This window comes from Vidua chalybeata, chromosome 7 (assembly GCF_026979565.1).
Source record: "Vidua chalybeata isolate OUT-0048 chromosome 7, bVidCha1 merged haplotype, whole genome shotgun sequence".
NCBI classification, from domain to species: Eukaryota; Metazoa; Chordata; class Aves; order Passeriformes; family Viduidae; genus Vidua; species Vidua chalybeata.
The window spans coordinates 18,659,450-18,682,969 of record NC_071536.1 but is presented as its reverse complement, the minus strand read 5'-3'; the positions used below and the strand labels follow the sequence as shown (position 1 = coordinate 18,682,969).

The 23,520-nt window shown below is 38.9% G+C and overlaps 1 protein-coding gene and 1 long non-coding RNA gene across 21 annotated transcripts in view; one reads left to right on the top strand and one right to left on the bottom strand.

Moving 5' to 3' along the window:
* ITGA6 (integrin subunit alpha 6) overlaps positions 1-16,455 on the top strand; it is a 127,888-nt gene extending 111,433 nt beyond the window's left edge. For 13 of the 15 annotated variants that reach the window (XM_053947561.1, XM_053947563.1, XM_053947575.1 and 10 more), the window contains 17 exons: positions 830-957; positions 1,898-1,993; positions 2,454-2,515; positions 3,746-3,903; positions 4,855-5,004; positions 5,739-5,854; positions 6,810-6,999; positions 7,084-7,167; positions 7,374-7,453; positions 7,609-7,686; positions 7,787-7,889; positions 8,863-9,036; positions 10,048-10,146; positions 10,528-10,638; positions 10,722-10,820; positions 11,146-11,271; positions 14,371-16,455. In XM_053947561.1, the coding sequence (XP_053803536.1) occupies positions 830-957; positions 1,898-1,993; positions 2,454-2,515; positions 3,746-3,903; positions 4,855-5,004; positions 5,739-5,854; positions 6,810-6,999; positions 7,084-7,167; positions 7,374-7,453; positions 7,609-7,686; positions 7,787-7,889; positions 8,863-9,036; positions 10,048-10,146; positions 10,528-10,638; positions 10,722-10,820; positions 11,146-11,271; positions 14,371-14,529 (2,013 nt within the window). In that variant the 3' untranslated portion in view covers positions 14,530-16,455. Of the gene's footprint in view, positions 1-829; positions 958-1,897; positions 1,994-2,453; positions 2,516-3,745; positions 3,904-4,854; positions 5,005-5,738; positions 5,855-6,809; positions 7,000-7,083; positions 7,168-7,373; positions 7,454-7,608; positions 7,687-7,786; positions 7,890-8,862; positions 9,037-10,047; positions 10,147-10,527; positions 10,639-10,721; positions 10,821-11,145; positions 11,272-12,681; positions 12,812-14,370 lie in introns of all 15 variants that reach the window. The other 2 variants (XM_053947560.1, XM_053947565.1) reach the window with 1 other exon arrangement.
* Positions 493-23,446, bottom strand: LOC128790642 (uncharacterized). 6 transcript variants are annotated; one of them, XR_008431812.1, is made up of 7 exons: positions 23,282-23,446; positions 17,603-17,660; positions 16,849-16,919; positions 15,660-15,716; positions 14,275-14,422; positions 1,136-1,408; positions 493-744 (listed from the first exon to the last, which is right to left on the bottom strand). It is a non-coding gene; the product is annotated as an uncharacterized LOC128790642 (long non-coding RNA). The 6 variants fall into 6 exon arrangements; XR_008431813.1 differs by lacking the exon at positions 16,849-16,919; XR_008431815.1 differs by lacking the exon at positions 17,603-17,660.
* Between the last annotated feature and the right edge of the window lie 74 nt (positions 23,447-23,520).

The window sequence follows — 23,520 nt, the reverse complement described above, 5'->3', positions numbered from 1 at the left end:
TAATTATTCTTGAACAAAATTAAAGGAATGACAGGGCTACTATCCATCTTCCATTGCTATTATTGGGGTGTTGGGTATGCAGGAAAGTCACAGGGCCCTTCAAAGATTGCACTGTTGACAGGAAAGATTAGGAATTCTTGATAGTAATATATATTTTTATTTCTGGGGCCATCCATTGGCACCAATAATATATGCAGAAGGAAAAATATGTATAGATAAATAAATCCTGTGTTTTTAAAAAAAAAAATCTGGTGATTTGAAAACAATTAGTTTCTTTGTTTTCTCTTTCATTACTACTGTTTCACTTCCTTCTTAAAAATGTTTGGTTGCTGTTTTTTTTTTTTTTTTTTTTTTTTTTTTTTTTTTTTTTTTTTTTTTTTTTTTTTTTTTTTTTTTTTTTTTTTTTTTTTTTTTTGGTTTTTGTTTTTGTTTTGTTTTGAGGGTCACTGTGTCCAATTTGCAGAGTGGGAATGGAACTTCATTATACTCCCTAGAATACTGCTTGAATACTTTATAGAATACTACTTCTGTTTCAAGTGTTCATAGTCCATGAATACTGTAAATAAAGATGAACTAAGCTCTCAGCAGATCAGTAATTTCTGGTACTCACTGCTATTGCCAAGTAACTTCTTGGAAGAAGAGCAAATCATCCTGGCACTTCATTATCCTTTAGCTGAGCTGAACACATAGGTCCTATTTCAGAGGTCCTTCTTCATTGTATGTCTTTCCCTCTTTCGTCTCTGACTGTAAGACAGTTATGTACACTTGTTACTTACTTTACCTTTATCACTTTAAATGCCTGAATTCCCTCAATCTGTTTGCTTTTTAGATTCTTGATGGTGAAAAAACAAACACCAATTTCTTTGGTTACTCTATTGCTGGAAATATGGACCTGGATAAAAATTCCTACCCTGATGTTGCTGTTGGTTCCCTGTCAGATTCTGTAAACGTGTACAGGTATTATATATGGAACCTTAATTAATTACACCAGGGCTTTGGGACAAACAACTTTACTTTTCAGGCAGAACACCCCTTCCTACAATTTATGCTGCCATCTCTAAGTTGTATAGAATCTGTGCACATAATTGTAATGTTCTTAAATACAATGGAACAGCCCCCAAGAAAAGCAACTCACCTGGCTTGTGGAAGAGAACAGAGTAGGTGGTAGAGGACTTGGTCAGGTTATTTAGCATTCTGCTTACTCAAAAGGAGCTTTAATCTTTTGCTGATAAAGGCAGGACAAAATCTTTTACCAAGGTGAGAACAAAAACCTCTTATGGTGACAAACAGTGAAAGCAGTGGCCCAGTTGAATGGAGCAGGTGCCTTACCAGCTGTTTTAAACAACCTTTGGATGCTTTAATGAGAACAGGATCACCTCATTCATTTGTTCATGTGAAATGTCTTCTCCTGTCCAGAAAGAGAAAAGACGGGTTGTCATGCAGAAGTATGGTTACAGCCTACATGCAGAGGAAGCAGGAAATAACATTTCCCACAGCCACCAGGCTCCATATTAAAGCTCTTATGAACATGAATCTGAATGAATTGTAGTACCTATAGCTGTTCCCAGGGGCTGAATTACTACTGGGGGTAGAAACCACCACTGAATTTTCTGTTTTTTCTAAGTGTATAGACTGACAACAGCAATGTCACATTACTGTAGTCTGCTTCCCCCTCAGGATCTGTAGTTGTTCTCAGTGACCTTTGCTTAGCTTTCAGTAGTTTTCAGGTTTTTTTTCTAACCAATGTCAAAGCCAAACTCTGTGTTTCTTGGAGTGTCTTCGTTGCAAATCAATGCTGGCATGGAGGGAATCTGATACTCACATTAGTTATTTCTTAACAGAAATGACTTCTTTTTTTACATCTTCTTTTTATTCCCCATTTTTCCCCCAAATGAAGATCTCGGCCTGTGATAAGCATTAGAAGAAACATTACAGTACAGCCTGACAGAATTGATCTAAAGAAAAAGAACCCTGAGGACCATGGTGAAATCAGGTAAATGAAAAAAGAAATTACTCTATCAGAAGCCTTGGTGTATTGAGCTTTCTACTGTCAAAATTCATTCAGTGATCATGTTTAAGTGAAGGGATATGAGAGTCATGCAGGTTAAGCAAATGTATCTGCAAATGTTCATTTTGACTTCCTGAATTTCTTCAGGCTACTGTACTAAAGACAAGGTGTGGAATATGTCCTTCTCATAACGTTCATTTTTGAAAATGAATGTCACCTTGCCTCTTCAGACTTCTAACACTAGTATCTTGGCTTGAACAGCTTTGTTTTGAGTAGACACATAAGAGCAAATGCTGAATTGCTTATTAACCATTTTTTCTTGCTTTATAATTCAGTCTAGTAAGCAGTAAATACCACAGTCATAAGACTTATCAGTTAAAACTTTTCATTCTGTTGGACCATGCCTTATTAAAAGTTAATACTAATTTCTTGGCACTTTTTACAGGATGGATGTGAAAGCATGTTTTAAATATACTGCAAACCCCAGAAATTTAAATCCAAGAATAAGTAAGTTCTGAAGATAAATATTTTTGATCTGTTTGTCACTTTTTTTCCTTTAGCATTCATAATGGAAACATATTACTCAAATTATAGTGACTCATCTCAGATGGGGATTGACAAATTTAAAATGTGACTCAGTGCTAAGCTCAGCTGTTGCACAGTCTGTATTTAGAGTCATGCTGGTGTGTTAAGCTGTTCTGTGGATGACAGATTAAAGCTTTCTAAGTAATATAACTGCCAGTGATCAAATGGCTTCTATACAGATCCAAACCATTTCGCCTCTCTAGGTTAGTGCTGCTTTAGAGAATCTTAAACCTTTTTTAAGGCCCATTTTATACATCCTTAGTGAGCATTATTTCTTATTGGAGGTTTACTGTATGAACCTATCCTGTATTCATGAAAATGGTTTTGTGGAAATCATTAACTGAAATAAAAAAGTCTGCATTAATAGGAGAAGACTGTGCCATAAAGATGTAACGCACTTGTTACAATGCTGCTGTTACTACCTCTTAGAGAACTGTGTAGGATTTTGAGAGGAAATGAGAAGAACTTTAAGCCCAATGACCCTTTTTCTCCTGTATTGTCTTGAGTTTCTCAGTTACTTTTAAAATCCAAAGGCTGTGCCCGAATGAGTGCTGGGTCCTTTAGCAGGTGAAATGCTTGCAGCTCTCAGTGCCTTGGCACACTCAGTGCTGTTTCATCAGTGCAGCACTGAATTAGCTCGGTGAAGCAATCATTAAAAGAAGCACCAAGTTCAGATCTAGGAAAGCATGCCTCAGCACAAAACTGGACAGCTCTAGTCGCACTTCTGCTTTCAGTGTTAAAATTACCAGTGTATCTTGACTTCAGAATCCTGCTGGCTCTCAGGTGCCATTTGGGACCCGGCAGAATCCCCCTACAGCACAGTTGGGGTATTTGCAGTGGGTAGCTCAGCCCTCTGCTGGCTCCGTACGGCAATTACAGCTCTCCCAGCCAGCCCCGCATGCCCAAGGGAACGGTTTACTTAGGGAATAACAGGATTTGGTTTAGAAATTTTCTTTAGATTCACACACGGGGTACCTGGCCCTCAACTGTGGCAGGACAAAACTGACATGGAGAAGGTTTTTTTTTTAATGACTGAAAACAGTTTGTGAAGCCCAGCACTGTCTGGAACAGTCTTCTAGAATAATGCTTAAGATCATATCTTGTGAAATTAAAGTTCTTTTTAAAATGGCAATACTTTATTTTTTTACATAGAGATCAATTACACGTTTGAAGTGGAAAATGAGAGGCGGCAGCTGGGGCTGCCCTCCAGGGTGCGCTTCAGTGACCACTCGTCTGATCAGTTCACTGCAAGTACAACCCTCAGGGGACAGAACTCATGGGAGTGTGTGACTACAAAGCTTATACTGCAGGTAAGGGAGAGCATTTTATTTCTGTTTCCTTTAGATCCACTTAAAACAAAAGAATGCTCTTTTTTGGCAGCCTCATGGAAGGAACCTTTGTATATAATTTCAAAGTCATATGCAATATAAAAACTTAAAAAAATAATAGATAAAAAATAGAAACCCACCATAGTTTACTATTCTCTGCACACATGCTGCTTCCTCCTGTTGCCTTTCTTGCAAAGTATGGATAAAAACAGTAGCCACTGCAGCACACCATGGAGGTCAATGGAGCTGAACTAATTTAGAACAATAGAGAGTAACTAAGTGCCAAAAACGGAGAGCTGCTTCCAACAGAAATAATCGTTAGAGAATTTTATAGTGTTACTGTTCAGGAAAAGAATTTTAACCCATGGGTTTTGGTGTGGATGAATGGACAAGGCAAGAAAGGTTGGTATGTGCTCTCTTGACTTGGCTGCTGTAGTGGCGCCTAGAGGTGATATTGCTCCAGATGCTAAACAGATTCCCTCTTCATGGCTCAGCAGGAATGAGTCAGCCTCCAAGGTTGCTTTTGACCACAGCAGATTAAAGAACTTTAATTTATGAATAGAATAGAATCATAGAATGATTTGGGTTGAAAGGGATCCTAAAGATCATCTAATTCCAACTCCCGTGCCAGGGGCTGGGACACCTTTTACTAGACCATGTTACTCAAACTTCTTCCAGTGTGTTATTTTACTATAGCTGTGTGAATTTCACCTGCCTGAATTACTGGCCCTGGTTCTTAGCAATTCTTAATGGTGAGAGAAATAGTCAGATTTGGAAACCAGAGGAAAGAAAAGGACAATAGCACTGGGCTCTTTGTGTTCCTGCATGTTTAGAAAATGCTGAATTTATATACAGTATCAAAAGCTCATCTTCGTGTTGTTTTTTTCTTCTCTGCACTGTACACTAATGATGCAATTTATAATATTTTAACAGGAAAAAATTAAAGATAAGCTACGTCCCATTCCAATATCAGTCAGTGTTAAAATTGCTGGACTGGAGTCACCATCCAAGAGAAAAGAGAGCGCACTTCCAGATCTTATACCAATTCTAAATTCAAATGAATCTGAAACAGACACCACAAAAGTAAGCCTTTGATACCACATGTTCACAAAAATCTGTACTTCTACAAATAACTTAATTTTAAAGACTGTAGAAAATGAAATCATGTCCAAAGGAAATTACTGGGGTGGCACTGGACATATAACTATTGGATTATTATTTTATCTTTTGTTCTGAACTTGTTACAACTTTTAGGAACTATGCACTGTGTTCTTTGCAACAAAAGTGAAGATGGTATAGCTCCTCAGTTTCTTCCCTCTCTCCAGTAAGTTTAGGAGGAATTGTACTTTTGATTAAAAATAAATTCATTGTCTCCTGCTGGGAACATTTGTCCAGCATAACAAGATAATGTACACTCTTAATTTGTCCACTGTTAGGATGCTGAAATGGCATTTGAGCAGTGACTGCAGCAGTGACATAGAAGGGAGGGAATATCTCCATTAAAGATTCTCGTTTCCTCAATGCTTATTGAAGAATCAGACTTTAAGATGTATTTTCTCATAAGAAGTGTACCTCTCATTTAGAACTATCCAACTCTGCTTTTTAGTTACATTTAAAGTTCTAAACTACCAGCATCACGGGCTGTATCTCACGAAGCAAAACTCAACAGGCAAGAATTAAGTCAGGTTAAAATCTGAACTCTGTCCAGGAAAGTGCCTTGTGAGTTCCATGTAGATGCTTTATTCAATGTGCTTCAGAAATCTGATTTTAAGCTACTATTGTGTGTTGGGTGGTAAAATCGGTTTGGTTTTATTTAGGTGGAGTTCTTAAAAGAAGGCTGTGGAGAAGACAATGAATGTCACAGCAATCTTAAGCTTCAGTACCGGTTTTGTACGAGAGAGGGAAATGAAGACAGGTTTACTTATTTACCACTGTAAGTCACAATTAATACACTTCTAAAGTTCAAATTATTAACAAGTCCCTAAAAGAACTTTTAGGAGAGGAGTTCAAATTATTAACAAATCCTTAAAAGAACTTTTAGGAGAGGATTTTGGGAAAGAGAGCAGCTTTTTTTCTGTGTATGGCAGACACAGCACTTGGTAATAGTATTGATTTGTCAGGGTGAGGAATGGGGGCAGAGGGGAAGAGCTTGAGAAGAAAAGTCGTTCGGAGTTGAATGGATACTAAGTGGCTGCAATAGTGCAGGGGTGGGCTAAAGGAAAAAACAAACAAACAAACAAACCAATTAAACACCTGGAGAAATGATATTCTAAACCAGCCTTGCAGTAGTTTATTGTATGACACTGTGAACTATTTTGCAGATGAAACTTGACTGTATGACAACTTAATAGAGTATGGTCTCATAGCCCAAGAGAAGTCATTACAGAGAAGCACAGTGATGATTAAATTTTAACACATGCCCCAGCACCCTGCTGCAGCCCTCCTTCCTGGAGGGCCAGTGAAATTGGAGCGGGGGGTAAAACAGACAAACAAACAAATGTTTATTTACTGCCAGCAGTCAGACATTTTTAGCAGCGAGTGCCACTCTCGGAAGCCAAACCCATGTATACGTTACAAGATTAAAGCAGGTCAGTAGATGGATTTGGAGAAAATTCATCACTACATGAGTCAGATGCAAGTGCTGGTTCAGAAGTACTGTAAACTCCTGATTACTTGAGGGGTTTATCATCCTCTTTTGTCCTCTTCACTACTGTCAGATGAATTACTGGTGTGGGGGAAAAATCCTATGACTGTGCATGTTCATAGTTTTACTATAATTATCTCCTAATAAGAGGAAATTGTATTTGGAGAAACAATCATAAGAAGCAAACTTGCATACACATTTGTTTTCGTAATGCACAGAAACCGTGTACATTTTGTTTCTGTAGTGAAAATGGCATGCCAGTGCTTGTTCTGAAAGACCAGAAAGATATTGCCCTGGAAATAACAGTGACAAACAATCCATCTGATACAAAAAATCCACAAAAAGATGGTGAAGATGCATATGAAGCTAAACTAATTGCAACTTTTCCAGACAGTCTGACATACTCTGCATTCAGAGAGATGAGGGGTTATCCTGTAAGTATTTTTAAGAGAAAAAATACTGAAAAATTTAAATATTTCCAGCAAATTTTTACTTGTAAATGTGTTCTGTTTAATCAGGAAAAACAGCTAACATGTGGTGCTAACCAAAATGGTTCTCAAGCAGAGTGTGAACTTGGAAATCCTTTCAAAAGAAATTCTAATGTAAGTTGCACTTACTTTACTCTAGTTGTAAAATCTCATTCTGACTAACTGCAGTCATCCAAAGTTCCTCTGTGTCGCAACTGGAAATTTGATTTGGATCTGTCTTTTTAACTCTAGAACTTAATACTGAAATTTTCTATAAAATTTCATCTATCAATATATCTTATAAAGAGCTTATGTATTTCATTATCTTCTTTCCTGTTTAGGTAACCTTTTATCTGATCTTAAGTACCACTAAGGTTAATGTTGATACAACAGACTTAGACATTAACCTGAAGCTGGAAACGTAAGTTTTCTTCATGTGCATGCACCTGCACTTTGCTTTGATATACAGTTGTAAACATTTTGAATTGATTTGTTTAATTCACAGAAGTAATTTACTAGTAGAGAGAAACCCACTAAATTTGTAAAATAAACACCATTTTTTTCTCTTCATTGTAGAACAAGCACTCAAGTTAATTTGACTCCAATTATAGCCAGCGCTAAAGTGGTTCTTGAATTGCTTTTATCACTCACTGGGTAGGTGTTGATAGCATGACAGATTGGGGGATCTGGGAACAGTTGTGCTTCAGCTTCATCAAAATCTGATTATTCTCCTTTCCCACCCCCACCTGAACAGAGTTGCTAAGCCTTCTCAGGTATATTTTGGAGGTAACATCATTGGTGAGAGTGCAGTGAAATCTGAAGATGATATTGGAAACCTCATAGAGTATGAATTCAGAGTGAGTAATTTAGATTAATGCCAACAGCTGCTTTTAATCAAATGCACAGCTTCTTGCTTTATGCATATGAATACTTGGAAAAGTTGCTATAATAAAATTTGCTTTCTTTGTCCCAAATCCTGACTTCCTGTTCAGAACATACAGTCTGACTGTGGGCTAAAGCTTTTTTAGGCCTTGATATTTTATGATCGTATTCTAAGGAAGTGGCCTGAGGATTCCTGCACACTTTTTTTTTTTTTTGGAGCAGTTCATGCACGTTCAGTTTTACGGCATAAAAGTCCCTGCAGGGAGGGAACAAAGTAAAGCAGAACCTGCCTGGGGCCTGCCCAGGCGTTTGCTGGTGCACACAGGCAGCAAGAGCGGGCTGAGCACAGAGCCAGTGCAAGGAGGTGCTGCGAGATCCCCTCTGAATGTGTGAGCTTATTCCACTGTCTTGGTCTTCTGCATAATACAGCCAGGAGGAGGCTAAGATAAATTAAAGTCCATCTCTGTCAGTCCTTTACTTCTTTCTTTACCTGGTCCATGTATTATAGCAGCAGCAGCAGTTAAAATACCTGATTTAAAATTTGCTAGCATGATTAGTAACACTAATAAAATAAAAAAAGAGGTTGGGAATAAACTTAAAAGAGCAAGAGCTTGTTCTCTGTGTCAGAGTTCCTCAGAAACTTGCAGTTTGCCTCAGTTACGCAACTAACTGATTTGTTAACTCTAAATTTGAGTTGTTGTTTCACAGGAAGATTAATTTCTAAAAATCAACAACTAAAAGTTCATGTTAGGGAATTCTAATCCTTCTATGTATCTACATGCTCTCCAATTTGTGCTAGTTTTAGTATATGCTTTGTACTGTTTTGACTGATCTGATCTAAATTTCCTGTTAGCTGCATGCTTGAAGCTTGTCCAAGTCAATAATGTTTTCAGGAAGAAAATCCCTCTGAAAAGTATTTCACAGTTCAAAGAATGTTTATTTTAACAGGTAACTAACTTGGGCAGACCACTGAAAACATTTGGCACTGCTTCCTTGGACATCCAGTGGCCGAAAGAAATTAGTAATGGCAAATGGCTGCTTTATCTGATGAAAATAGACTCCAAAGGCTTGGAAAAAGTCTACTGTCAACCTGAGAATGAAATCAACAGTTTGCGTGTTGCGGTATGTTACAGTCTTCTGCTGGTGAATTGGTATAACATAAAAGCACCCCACAGCAAGTGAGAGTAAGGCATGAGAGCTTGCCTCTAGGAGGAGTTACTTTTTATCTTAAGCAGCTCAGAAGCACAATACATGACCAGTATATCAGTGAATAAGCCTATCGAGAGACTTCATAGCAGCTAATAAGGCTGATATGCTAAAGGATAGATGCTATGTCACGATGACCATTTTTGCAATGGGCACTGCTGTCATAGGCTCTTATACAGGATGAAACTGCTGACTGTTCTAATAAATTTTACCAGTATTATTGAAAATTGCTCAGTAATAAAAACATCTGAGTTCTTACTCAAAAAACAATAAATAACGAAATATCTTCCCAGCCTAGGGGCATTCCATGCTTTTTTTTGAAGACAGGGGGCTTGAACTTTCATTTATTTATTTCAAACAAATATAATAAAAAGCAATTTTCATAGCCCTGGATTGTTCCTCTCTAGCAAAATCTTTTTCCTAAAACTTAAGCTGCATTTTTTTCTTCTTCATATAATCTTAATATTATATGGGAGGTGTTTTTATTTCCCAGCATTAAAACTGCATGCACATAAACCTGTTTTCTGTTTTTGTCAGATCACTGTATTAGTTAATGTAACTTGCAGTGTGTGTAATTAATATACAGTTTAAAAAACCTGCATCTTCTGACTGTAGTACATTCTTACTATTTTAGCACAGTATCATTAATACCCTTTATCTAGAAATAAAAATGGAAATAGCAGTGAAAGCTTTATAAATCTAAACCTCCCCTTGCCCTATTAAAAAAAATAGTCTGTTGGCCTTTCTTTCAGTAATGTCAAATTTTATTCTTAGCAGTAAATGTAGGTAAGTAGGGATATAGAATGCTGTCAGTCACATGCTGATTTTGGAAGAAGAAAACACTGAGTTCTAGTTTCTCTGCTTGCATGAATTAATAGATTCTTATGATAAACTGCTTTTTAGTTCTTTACTTTTTTTTCCTTGTAGGAATCCCATAACTCAAGAAGGAAGCGTGAAGTTGCAGAGAAGCAGATTACAGACAGCCAGGCATTTTCTTTATTCTCAGAAAGAAAATATAAAACCTTGGTAAGGATATTGCAACAGCTGTATTCTTGTCAGATACCTCCCTTGGCACTCAAAAGAGGGCTTTTCTGAGTTTGGCAGAGTGAAAGAAATTCTTTCTTTCCCTTCTTTTTATCTTACATCCAAATACTGATGCTTTTAAAATTCAAACATTTAGATTATCTACTCTGAGGAAGAACTAGGAAAGAATATCTGCATAGTTACTTACCTTAAGATAATCAAGTAATAACATCTTCATTGTATTTCCCCATTACTTTTAGTACAAACAGATGGTGGTCTTGCATATAGGTATGATACATATAATCCAATTTTTAATCATGGGGTGAGGTTTAAACAATCTGTGAAGATGTGATCTTATTTACATGTAGAAATCTGTAATTGCAGAGCTGCAATGCGAATGCACGCTGTGTGGATATAAAGTGTCCCCTGAAGGGTTTAGACAGCAAGGCATCTATTGTGCTGCGTTCCAGGCTGTGGAACAGCACCTTCTTAGAGGTAAGTCCTCTTACCTGACCTTTTTGAAAGGTCAGAGTTCTTCCCTGTTCTGTGTCTAATATTCATGTTTTATTTTGGAACAGGAATACTCCAAAATGAATTACCTTGACATTCTTGTTAGGGCTTCTATCAGTGTTCCTGCTGCGGCTAAGAATGTTAAACTCACAAATGAAGTTGCTCAGGTAGGTTCAATGTTTAATGCTAACCACATATTAAGGTTGTGGTTGTTCTACCTTATCTCCAAAGACCAGGAATGAAACGAATTTAAAACAAAACTAGCTAAAAGTTTAACTTTTTAACAGAGTTCTGAATTACTGATAATTTTTACCTTTTAATGGAGCTGAAAAAATTCGTTATCATATTCAAACGATACCAGTAGGAACTTCAAAAGCATTTGGTAGAAGACATCTTGTTAGAGGAGAGGTAAGACTATATAAATTGCAGCTTCCTAATTAAACATGTACCTTCTAAAATACTCCTTCCACCTGCACATTTTCTGTCCCGTAGGTGCGTGTTACTGTATTTCCTGCAAAACCAGTAGCCCTTTATACAGGAGTTCCGTGGTGGATCATTGCAGTGGCTATCCTTGCTGGAATACTCATGCTTGCACTGTTGGTATTCTTACTATGGAAGGTGAGCTTTTATTAATCTGGTTATTTTTTATTTTCTGGTCTGTAACTGACAAGATAGTGAACTAATTAATTATTTGGGACTCAAAATGGGGCAAAACTGCACAAATGATGCATTATCAGTTTCTCAGTTTAGCAACACTTGGAATGAAAATGGTTGTATGGGCACACTTGTCACATAATGTTTCTGTTCTCACATCCTCAAAAGGAAGTATTTTGAGCTCCAGACGAAACTTGAACAAATGTTCAGAGGCCATAGTTTGATATAGATGGATAGAAGTATTGGGAGCCTCTGCAATTAGGTGTAAAACTTCATGTGAGCTATTTAGAAGTGCTTTAGTAGGGCGCTGTTCTCATAACATCAGAAAAACCATTAAAGTGATAGTAGATGAAAATAACCAAAAGCACAGTATTAATACATAGCCATGTGTGCTGGTGAATTTCTTATTACTGCTTTTTTATATTAGAAACCTTAAATAAAGAAAGAGGTATAACAAAAGGGTAACTATTTGCAAAATCAGGTATCTTTTTTTCTAATGACCACTGTAAAAATTACAATTATTTGTGGTCCCAAGTATAACAGAGCAATCCTTTTATTTATAGGTGTAGGCAGTTAGTATTTGCTGTTATGGAATAGCAGAAGGTTATTAAGGAAGAGGAGGTGAAGAATATCCTCTCTGTCACTTTTTTTTCCAGTGAAACTGCAGCAGTTAGCTTTGAGGAGCTATTTGCTGCAAGTTACTTCACATAGGATAGTTCTGATTTCCTTATTTTCTAAAAAATGCCCAGCTGCTCCTGTAATTACTCCAGATGAATGAATACTGTGTGGGCTTTTACATTATAACTACTAGTGTTTTACTGTGCATGAAAATAACAAACATTTTTGACATGCACACCCAGTGAAAAATGCTGTTTTTGATGACACAGACTGTGATGTTCTATGAAGGACAAACGTTGTACTGGAAGGACAGATACATCATTGGTTTAAGACAAAAGCTTGTACTGAAGGGGTCAAAGCAGTAACTGGTTTTGTTCTACACCGTGCGGTTTTGTCTGTCCAGTGCACTAGTCCACAAACAGGTTTCTGTATAGGCTTCCTTCTGCTCTTCACAGCCACCTTCACTTGCTATGGACATACTTTATTGTAGCTTTTCTTAAAAAAACCCAAACAGATTCTCTACAAATTTATCAAAATGCCTCTGAAATAATAATTCTCAGGTTACTCTGTTAATAACTCAGGTTATTTTATTCTGTTATTGTATAGCTGTAGAAACAGTTGAGTTCTTGTGAATATGACTTTTTTCTTTTTGTTTCTTTGACCTGTGAAGTGATAATGGGAAGACAGGTGACAGTTTTAATAGGTTTGACTTCTTCCAGTCAACAAAAAATGACTAAATACCTTGCTTCCTTGTAGTGTGGTTTCTTCAAGAGAAATAAGAAAGATCATTACGATGCCACATATCACAAGGCTGAGATCCATGCTCAGCCATCTGATAAAGAGAGACTTACTTCTGATGCATAGTACTGATCTACTTCTGTAATTGGTAACTGATGATATTTTTTAATTTCTAGCTGTGGCACATGCTATGGTTGCAGTGGCTAACTGTGAAGCTTTTTCTGCATAAGTTCTATTAACTTTCGGATTTCAAGCTATCATACTTGCTTGCGCCTTCTGTTGATAGATTTTCAGCTTTTGGTGCATGTGAACATACAGAGGTTTACGCTGGTCTAAAATGCTTCTTACTTATTTTTTAAAAAACATGGTAAGCTGTTGCAACAGGCTTCAGTATTTTTTTTTTATTTATGCTTTAACATTACAAATAAGTCTTTAAGCTTGCAAGATGGGAATCAACACTGTAGAGTTAAGATGCAAAGATAAGACTACAGCAACAATACATATATTTGCTTTACTAACCTTAAGTGCATGCTGTACATGTTGCTTACATCGGAGAAGAGTTTCCATAATGAGAATTTATTGCAGGTCTCACATCTGTTTTACTTGAGTTCTAAGGTGTACTTCTCTAGGAACACACTTTGCTGAAGTTACAAGATGCATGATGATTTATTGCTTCCAGCAACCTTTATTCCACTTAAGATATTACGTGCATGTACATTGTATCCATAAGTGTGCTTGGGATGAGGGAGTGGGGAGGAATTCTTTATGAATTATTTCAAAACAGTGTTTAATGAGATGCTAAAGAATTGGTCTTTGTTCACTGTAATTTTTTAAAATTCAGTTGTATCTAACTTCTAATATTAAAAAACACCCAAACCATGGACCAAACAGAAACAAAAAATCTAGCACCCTCAATGCTATGGAAAAAAGCTTGCTCGCTTTAACATGTTCTTACCCCCAGCAGTATCTAATGACAGCTGGATGGCACAATGTCTCTTAACCTGAAGGATGTAAAGCTGAGTGTGTACGAGTAATTATCTTTGTATATTGTGGCCATAGCTCCCTTTTGTTTTGGAAATCAATTCTAGTCCATGCCTCGATATTCAAAATCAGTTTTTACAGTGGCTTTGAATAAAAAACTGCAGAGTACAAATAAGCTGTTACAGGTTCCATCCAGGGTGACTTCCCATGGCAAGCAAGACTCATGTTTCTAATACAGCATATGTGTAGTTAGTTCAGGTGACTGAAATGGAAATGGTGCTTTGAAAACCAAGGCCCTTAGGGTAACTTTTTTTGAATGTTCTGGAAATCTTTCTGTAGGTTCTTAAAGGTAAATCATGTCATCATACAGGAAGACACTGCAGTACATACCTACCTTTGATTCAGGAGAAGCAGCTTTCCTGTGTGTAGCAGTAAATGTCCTCATTAGATGAATGAACAGCTTTGTATTGGAGGGAATCTTTTTAAGGTATTTGATTACCATGGATAGTCAGAGCATGCCCTTTGTCTTTAACTGCTGCTGAACAGCTAATTTGGACCTCTTGGCTCACATTTTTACAGCTAAATATGCTACATTTTTGGCATACGTACTTCTGTTTTCAATTCTCTTACCTGTATATTTGTGTGAAGAAAGAATTTACTGCCTCTACAGTTGTAGTACTTTGGCAGCAACTTACACCTAAACTGTTCTTTTCCTTCTCTGTGCAGTGCGGGTTCTTCCGGCGTTCCAGGTACGAAGACAGTGTCCCCCGCTATCACGCTGTAAGAATTCGAAAAGAGGAGCGACAGATCAAAGATGGGAAAAACCAAGATCTTGAGATAAAACAGTGGTTCACCAAATGGAATGAAAATGAAAGTTATTCTTAGGCAAAACTGTTGTTTATCCACAAAGTTCAGACAGAGGATAAGGTTTTCATTCATGGAATACTGATGAAGTTAGACCTGTGAACACTAAGGACATTCACCATTTGATTGTAGATATTACTACTTATATTGAGGCTTTTATTTGCACAGTTAAAATGCCTTCAACAGACTTCATTTGCCTTATTTAATTTCCACACTGCCTCTTCATCCGCCTTAAATCTAATCTCACTTCAGATAATATTATGCTGATGTGGGGTCTTTTCTGCAAAATAAGCAAAACCACTACAGCAGACCTTCTGATTCTCCTGCGATCCTGACTTTCTTCCCTGTTATTTAAGGCATGCATGATTAAGGTCAAGATGAGTTCTCCATTTTTCCCTCAATGCACAGTGCTTTATAAACACACAGTGGCCTTAGCACACTTTGTTCAAGTATAACTGAAGACCTGCAAGTCTGCTTTAGTCATAACCTTTGCCTGCTGCAGTAGTTAGGGCTTAACAAAAAGCATTGTCTTAAATTATGTGTGCAATGCAATGGGTCATGTTGCTTGATTTTGGGTTCTTTTTTTTTTAAGATCAGATTGTGTGATTCTTGCTCACAACAAATACCTTTTTTTTTTTTTAAGAGAGGCTTGAATATTAGATGTACTTTCTGTATATATATATATATATTAGTCATTTTTGTATTTATTTTTATTATAAATCATTGTCTTTGACTAACTGGTAGGCTGAAGACTACTGAATTTTTAAATCCACTGTTCTGGTTTTTGTGTTTCTCTGTTGGAACTTCAAATTATGAGACCTGAGGCTTTCACTGCATTTTAATAAATCACTGAAGGTGCCAATGCTTTCTAAAATGTAAATATTTATGCAAATGATGTCTATGGGTGCTTTCTTTTCCTGATGTTTGTAACATCAGGTCCTGTAACATGATTTGTATATTACTGTGGACTGTTTAACAATTTGGACACCAAAGTGAAGTGGTGTTTTAGATACTATTTTATACGCACTGCAAGAAAGTGAAAAGTCCTCTGGAAACCTCTTTCCAGCTTCATAAGGACTTCCTGGTTGGCAAAAGGCCTTGACTACTGCAACTGTTGTATAGCACTTGGAGGCTATAGATGCCTTACTTACCTTAACTGTCAGGATGTGAGCTGATCCACGTTGAGACTACTGAATCATCTTGAATACCTGAATGTTGATAAAGGTAGAACCGTGTTATTAGCAATTTGGTTATTGTAACGGAACTGAGAGAGTGATTTAAAGAGTTTACTTTTTTACCCATATTCTAAAGCCTTGGTACTATTTAAGAACAAAGATTTAGCTCACAGTTGTGTATTCCATGTGAAACAAAATTCTGCTCAGAAAGTATGCATGTTTAATTGCTTCTACTATGAACTATGCAAAAACCTCTTGGTACTTTTTCCCCTCATGGGGTAAAAACCTGCTAGGAGGACAGTTGTCAAATATCTTATTTTTACTGCTGATTTTGAATGTACCTTCTTGGAAGGTGTGGTCACCTAAAAAGTTACCTTTTAGTGTTAACTAAGATGAGTCTATTAAACTAGATAATCTCAGTATGTTATGACCTGACTTTATGAATGCTTACATATTAATTCAGATGTTACCCAATTTTTGAGCTTTTAGAATCCTAGTTTATTTGCTTAAAGGCTCAGCAGCATCAGAAGCCAGGCTAAGCAGGGGCTAAGAAGCTTGAGAAATACCCCTGAGTATAAAATCAGATTGTGGCCCTCATCTAAGAACATGAATGTCTTAGAAGTGTTAAAGTTCTTGAAAAATAAGTCACGTCATTGGTATATTTTTATCTCAAACTTTTGTTATACCAGCTAAGAATGCTGCATCATTCCATGATTAGAAATTACCTGTGGATATTTGTATAGAAGTGTGAAATAAATTCTTTTAAATTAAAGATGGTCTTGGTAATAGTGATTTTTCTCATACTTAATTGAGGTGGCCACAGTTCCCCAAAAGAACAGGCTGAAAGTGGCAGGCTTTAACAAGTTCTCCCTCAGCACTGCTGTAGCTCTCGCTGCCCTGCTCCATGCAAGGGGCAGATAAGGAGCAGCAGGAGATAAGGCACAATCTCGGGCTCGCAGGCTCTCTGCTGCTTGCTGCCATTGCCAGCACTGGTAGGAGTCAGAGCACCACATGCCAGCTCCCACCGGGACACGGCTCCCCTGTGCCCTGGAGCCCTTCCATGCAAGCAACCGCCTAAAAATCTTCTTAAATAGTGCCAGACGAGTATTTGAGTAAGTAGTGGAGATGGATACATCCCCCAAAATTGGTCAAGAACTTTGCATACCTGTTTGTATTTAGCAGTGGAAATTTGATACAACACAGTTGCAGGGTAGTTTCAAGTCCACCAAAAAAGCCCTATGGAAAAGCCAAAATTATGCAGGGAAAAAAATCCCACCAAACCCAACAAACAAAATGTGGCTCCACCTCTAAGATATCAGCCCTCACTGTATGCTTTTACTCATTGTTGCTGAAAGGCCTTTTGATGCAACAATGCCCAAAGAAAAAGGTTAGCTGGATATATGCTAGGCCACTCTTTGTAGTTGAGGCCAAGAAGCTTCCAGAACTAGACCCAGAAAATGCTGCTAGACCCTTCAGAGCATCTCAAAGATAAGAACTCAACCTGCTCTTATTAAGCAATTACTCTCCTTTACAAGATGGCCACAAACATTTGTCTACAAGAAGACAAAATATCAACTGGCAGAACAGTTAAGTAGCTGATCATAGTACGTTTTGAACAAATCTAATATATTTGGCTTTATATGTATGCTCATATATACAATACACATAATAGTACTAGATGTAGTCTATACAATATATAGAGTGGTACAGCACTCTAATAGTGTATGTGTACAAAATGTATGCACATATGTGATATATAAAACTTAATGTTCACTATATATAGTGTGTGTTTTATATCTGTACAAAAATATACACTCTCTGTATCGCCCAAGGTACAGAAAAAGAATGTTGGTAAACTGTAATACTTTCCCATACATTTAACCATTGCAGCACAGCAGACACCTTATGAGAGAATATACCTTTCAATTTAAGGGACCACCACAGCTCAATTCCAGTAGCCACCTGTCCATAAAAGTTCTGTGTGGAAAGAGAGGCAACAGGGTGCTCAGTTGGACACAAATCAAGAATCGGCATATGAGGTAAAAGGAAACTTCTGAAAGGGGCACTGAACCACCAATCCCCATAAAGCACCCTTGTGGCAATGCTGATAATCATGGCTGCAGTGTGTCTTAACTCCACAGAGAGCTGCTCATGTTCAACAGCTGCAGTAACTTCTCCCAGCACAAAGCAAGTGTGGTGTCAGCAGTTGGTTTGCAGAGGCCAGGAGACCAAGCTCTGATGAAACAACCAGGCAATTGCAGCCAGTGCTTTGAGCCAGCAGCGGCCTGTGGACATGCTTGGACATGCTTCAGCTGCCTCACCAGACAGCACAGCTGTGTGGCACAAGAAGAGTGCGAATGTGTTTCCCTATAGTGATTGTGTAACCAGTTGCTTTAGTTTTTTATTCCAGTCCTCAGATACCTGTCACTGTCTATCTTTCCAGGCCCCAGAGTCATAATTCATACTACACATCTTTTACAGGCTCATAAACCTTGCTGAGCCTTGTTAAAAAAAAAAGAAAAAAAAAAAAAGAAAAACAAAACAAAACAAAAAACCACCACAAAATTCCTTATCCCAAAAGACTGCTGCTGTAACGGGCCTTAAACCCCAGCCAAGGTATGACATTGTCACTATGAATGGGTTGGGGACGTGCAGTTTGCATTTTTCATATTGCAAGAAGGACTCCTTTCTTCCTTTTCTAGCTGTGCAAAATGTTTGTTTGCAAGCAGCACCTTTTCAGGGCCCTACCTGCCTCAAATATCCCAGAAAACACAAAGAACAGATTTTTTGCAAGAGGAGGTGTCCTTGCTGCTGCAGACCAAGATAAATCCCCCTCATCACTGATACACAATGGTAACTATGTATTCTATCCCTCAATCCCAGCGTCTTGGAGGGATAAGGAAGGAAGGGACAGAGGAGTTAAATACTTTTGCTAGTATTAGGAAATAATGCAACTGGTAAGTTGATTAAAAGAAATGTTTGCAGGATACTGCTTGGTTTCTTGAAGTGGAGGGGTCCAACAGAGTACCCCAGTACAGAGCCAAGAAGTGCATCACTGCCAGCCTGCTTACAAGGCACTCTGACCAATTCCAGCTTAGCAAGCAGAACAACATGAAAACAGCCATCCTGGACCTGACACAGATCCACCTGGACCAGCAGTCCACCTCTAACAGCTGCTGAGAGTTGTCCACAACGTCCACAAAATACTTTGCTGTTCCTATTCCCCAAAAATGTTAATGCTTCACTTCAGTAACTGTGTAGTATATTTTTCCTGTATCTAAAAGACATCCATAGAATCCTAAGAGTATCTCAGATTGGAAGAGCCCCATAAGGGTCAAAGCTCCTCACAAAAAAGAGACCAAAGCCACACAAACCAATGTAACCCTAAGAATTTGTCTAGCATAGCAAAAGCTCAACTTACCGACAAAACCTAAGAGTGAAGACAAATCTAAGAACAACAAACAATTTGTGCAGGTTAAGTACACAAACTGGCTAGATGGGCCAGGTGACTGTGCAGGCATTGCAGCCAAGTATATAAACCACTGAAAGAAAGAAAGAAATATTCGAAGGATACTCATACCTGGCAACTTAAGTTTTTTTCTTAATCTAAGGAACTTAAAGAAAAGGAAGAAAGCACTAGTACATGCAGCACCCAAGAATTGATGACTTCCAGTAACACCTTAACAAACAAACTCTTTCTATGTAACACCCTGCAATATTAGAACTTAAAAAATAAATTAAATTGAAATTCAACTATTTTCAGTTCTTTTGAGGTCTGAATTATTCTGTCCCATTTAAATTATTGATCCGGATGTATCAGAATTTCAACACCACCAATAAGCATGAATATGAGTAGGAAAAATGCAAAATAATGAAAAGAATACATGTCTCCCTTTTTGGTTTGCTTAAGAATTTACAGAAATTAGTACATTAGAGCTCTGGCCAGTGTCACACTGGATCACATCAGAGCAAGCCCCTAGAAAATCATCAATGAGAGAAACAGGTTTTAGGAGAGAAAGAGCATTCAAAATTTTCTCCAATATTCTAACAGAACATGTTTACATGGATCAGGATCTGATCAATTGTTTAAACAAGATGAGGAAAACACCATTAGGTAAATAGAGAGGTTCTTCTCTGAACACAGCATTTAAAAAATTATCCACCATTCTTTTATCCACAGTGACTGCTCATCCTGCACAACTTTTTCTGAGAAAAGTGCTCTCTGTTTACGTGACTATATATGGTCTCTAGCTTACAATGAACAATGATTTATTTAACCTCTGGCAGCCTTTGCCACATCTTGTGGCTGGGGACTGCTGTCCAAAGATAACTTTAGCAGAAGGCCAGTTTTTAAGGCATGTGTGTAAAGCTGAAACACAAAACAATAACACAGTAATATATACATCTAAAAGATGAAGCCAATCCAGAGCCATCGTAAGAAATTGCAACAGTTTACAAAGACCCCATGTACTGCTTGTAGGCACTACTTTAAATTAGCACTGGCTCACAGCTGAGAGGCCATCACAAAATGGTTTTGAGCACAGCAATTCTCAAGTACAAGTTCCAAACTTGAGCAGCATGAGCTACTCCTTGGTGCTCCTGGAGTGGCCTACAAGCAGCAATAAGCAAAACCTGCCAACAAGCTGTATTTGTAGAAGTCTTGAAGAGACAGACAAAGTGTCTGTTTGCCCAATTAGCCACCACTCCCTGGCCAGAGCAGAACAAGCCATTCAGTTTGCAGCATAAAGATTACGGTATGGTTGGATTACAAACCAGATGAAAAAAGCAGTCTAATCCTGCTTCATTCTCACATACTATTGGTGCAGTTCAGGAAATGCACCAGGAAGCTGCATCTGGATTTCTGTATTTCAATGCAACATTAACAAGAAATAAGACAACCTTAAATTGGAGGAATCCAACAAAGCACTGAACAGATTAATATGATTGCTGTACCAGAACTGCTCTGGTGGATGCCATAGGATATCCATCCCCATTATCATGTCATACACGAGTCACAGGTACAAGGTTTGTTTACAGGAAACCAATCAATACTAAAAAGTTGATTTAATAAATTTATGGGGCAAATACTAATATCCACAACAGAAAAAGCAAATGAATGCAGGGCATAATCCACTGGATTACAATATCCACTGTGGATATTGTTGTTTTCTCTTTTCAGGAATGGCACTAGGAATGATGCCAGCACATCTCCAGGAGATCAAGTTAGCCATCAAAAGATTGCTTATCCTTCTTGCAGGAGCAACCATTGCCAGCATGAACCAAATTTGATTCACACATCAACAAGTTCCCACAGGCTGGAGACCTTCACTTCTTTTCTTTATTTTAATCAATATGGTAACTATAGTACATTCCACACTATATATGTTTCTTCACTGTGGGTAAAATTTACTGCTAACAGTAATTATAAGGGAAGGTCATGAGGGCACCTTCCCCACTGAAATGCAAAATGTAAATTGGGATAATGCTTCTTATTGAACAGCATTTCAGTATGGTGTAGTGTGGAGAATAACTTGATGGATGGCACTGTTGAAGAGGCATTCCTGATACATATTCTTACCATTTAACAAAACCATAATAATTAGATAACCAAACATTTCCCTCCAATTACAATTGGAACATAGCATTAACCTGTCTAGAGAAGCAAGAGGTGACCACACTGTCACTCTGTGGAGCACCTGAACTGACTTCAGACATGGGGGAACTGTGACGGTGCATTCCCTCCCACACCTCCTCAGGCCTGCTCTAGGATTTCAGGAGTTACCTCCCCCAGCTGCAGCGCAAATGAAACTGCACCATTGTTACTGGACTTTTCTCCCCCAAAACTTCCAGTACTTTAGAACTTGGTTTATGGCTAGGATGGAAACATATTTTTGACTAAATTCAAGCATCTCCTGGCCCAATAAAGAGCAGTACCAAAAGAGGCCCTTTGAACTCTCCCACACTCCAGCAGGCTGTGGCCACCACCTGGAGCTCATGAACCCTCAAGCCTCCCATACAGGAAAGACCATCCCCCTACAGGCCTCGAGGCACAACTCTTGACTGCTGAGAAATGTAAATGGATTTGAGGCATTCCACTGACTCCAGGGGAACCTTTCATAGTAACTTTGTGCACAGGTATAGATGTACACACCACCTCTGTCCCTGTGTGTGAATAATGGCCTAGGTAGTAATTAACAGAGTGAACCTTGCCTTCAAATTCTGCTAAGGCATGAGGTTAAACTCCTATAAAAGACTAAATTATTTAATTATTATTAATAAATTATTAATCAAATTATTAAAGGTATGCTTACCAAAACAAAGGTAGAATTATTGAAAAAAATCGTATTATTTGAAAGTAGCTAAGTGCTTGCTTGGCATAAGTAGCTAGAATTGTTATAGCAAGCTGAGCTATATAGCTATATTGCATAAGTCAAAGGTGGATCACAGTGAAACCTGGAACTAACAGCTTAAACATTATTAATAGTTAGAATAGACAAAGCTGTAATTTAAATACTACTCAAAAATTAATAGCTGAGCAACCACATTATAACATGGACTACAGAACTGACTGAAACTACCACAGAAACAGACATAAGAGGATGTGAAGATGACCACGTGGCAAACACTTGGTAACAAAAGAGCAAAACAATGAAGGTCAAGAAGGGCCCAGACTCTAATATGGCTATTGATCCACGCTGTTGTGTGCAGAGTTTAGACTGTAATAATAATTGCCCAGGAATTTATTTGTCTGGGGGTCCCTCTTTTGAGGCACCTAGCTCAAGCTACCAGGTATCAAAATTTATCTGTACCAATAGATCTATCTGATGGAGATGAGAGCCTAGTGTCAAAGATAGTTATATACTGCAGTAAGTTTATCAGAAATGATTATAATCACTATTAATGGCCTTTTTTTGGTTAGTATTCTAGATATTTCTACCAGAGCAGGACAATAAACCATTCAATACACAGTCTGGTACCTCACATGTTGCATTTTAACAGGCAGTAAAGTGATTCACTATGACACACGGTCCAAGTGTTTTTCTACCAATACACATATTGTGCTCATTGCTGACCGATCAGGAATGCATCTGTAAAGGCAGAAGCCCTATTCTTCCTCTGTGTTTTTTGTTTGATTATCTTTTTTCTGGTAATTGAAAGAAACCCCAGCCCACCCCGCAGCTGGGCAGACGCAGATGCGATAGTGAGAAGACACACAGCTGTTTAAGCCCAGCCGATGCCCTCGGGTGAGGCTCTGCCCTCCCGCCGGCCCTATGGACAACGCCGGCGCTTCTGTGAGTTTCTACAGTTCCCGTTCCAGCCCACGGCTCACCCACGCCGGGAGCCGAATCCCTGCCGCCCGCCACGGCTCCATCTCAGGGCGAGGGGGAGCCCCGGGCGCTCTGAGCCCGCATGGCCGAGCCCCCGGGCACCGCAGTGCCAAGCGAGAGCCGCTGGTGCACGGGCATCTCTCGGCCTCGCCGCGGCCCCTGCGATCCAGGGTCCCACACCCACAGCCCTCACGGCTCCCCGCCGGTGCAGGGCGCACCCGCAGGCTTCGCCGGGCAGGCAGCGGCACCGGCACCCGTAACGCCGCATACCTGCGCGTAGCCGGGCTCCTCCACGAAGCGAGCGTCGCCTTCTCCCATCGGGCCCTCAAGGCGCAGGGGACAGCTGAGCGTCCACCTCAGGCGCCGCCGAGCAGCTCCGAGCACACCCGCCCCGCTCCCTCAGAGCCGCCTCTCCCCCTCCCCGCGCCGCTGCGGGGCCGGGCCGGGCCGGGCGGAGACACCCACCCCCCTCGGGCACCTCCTCCCGGCGGCGCGGCGGAGGCGGCCGC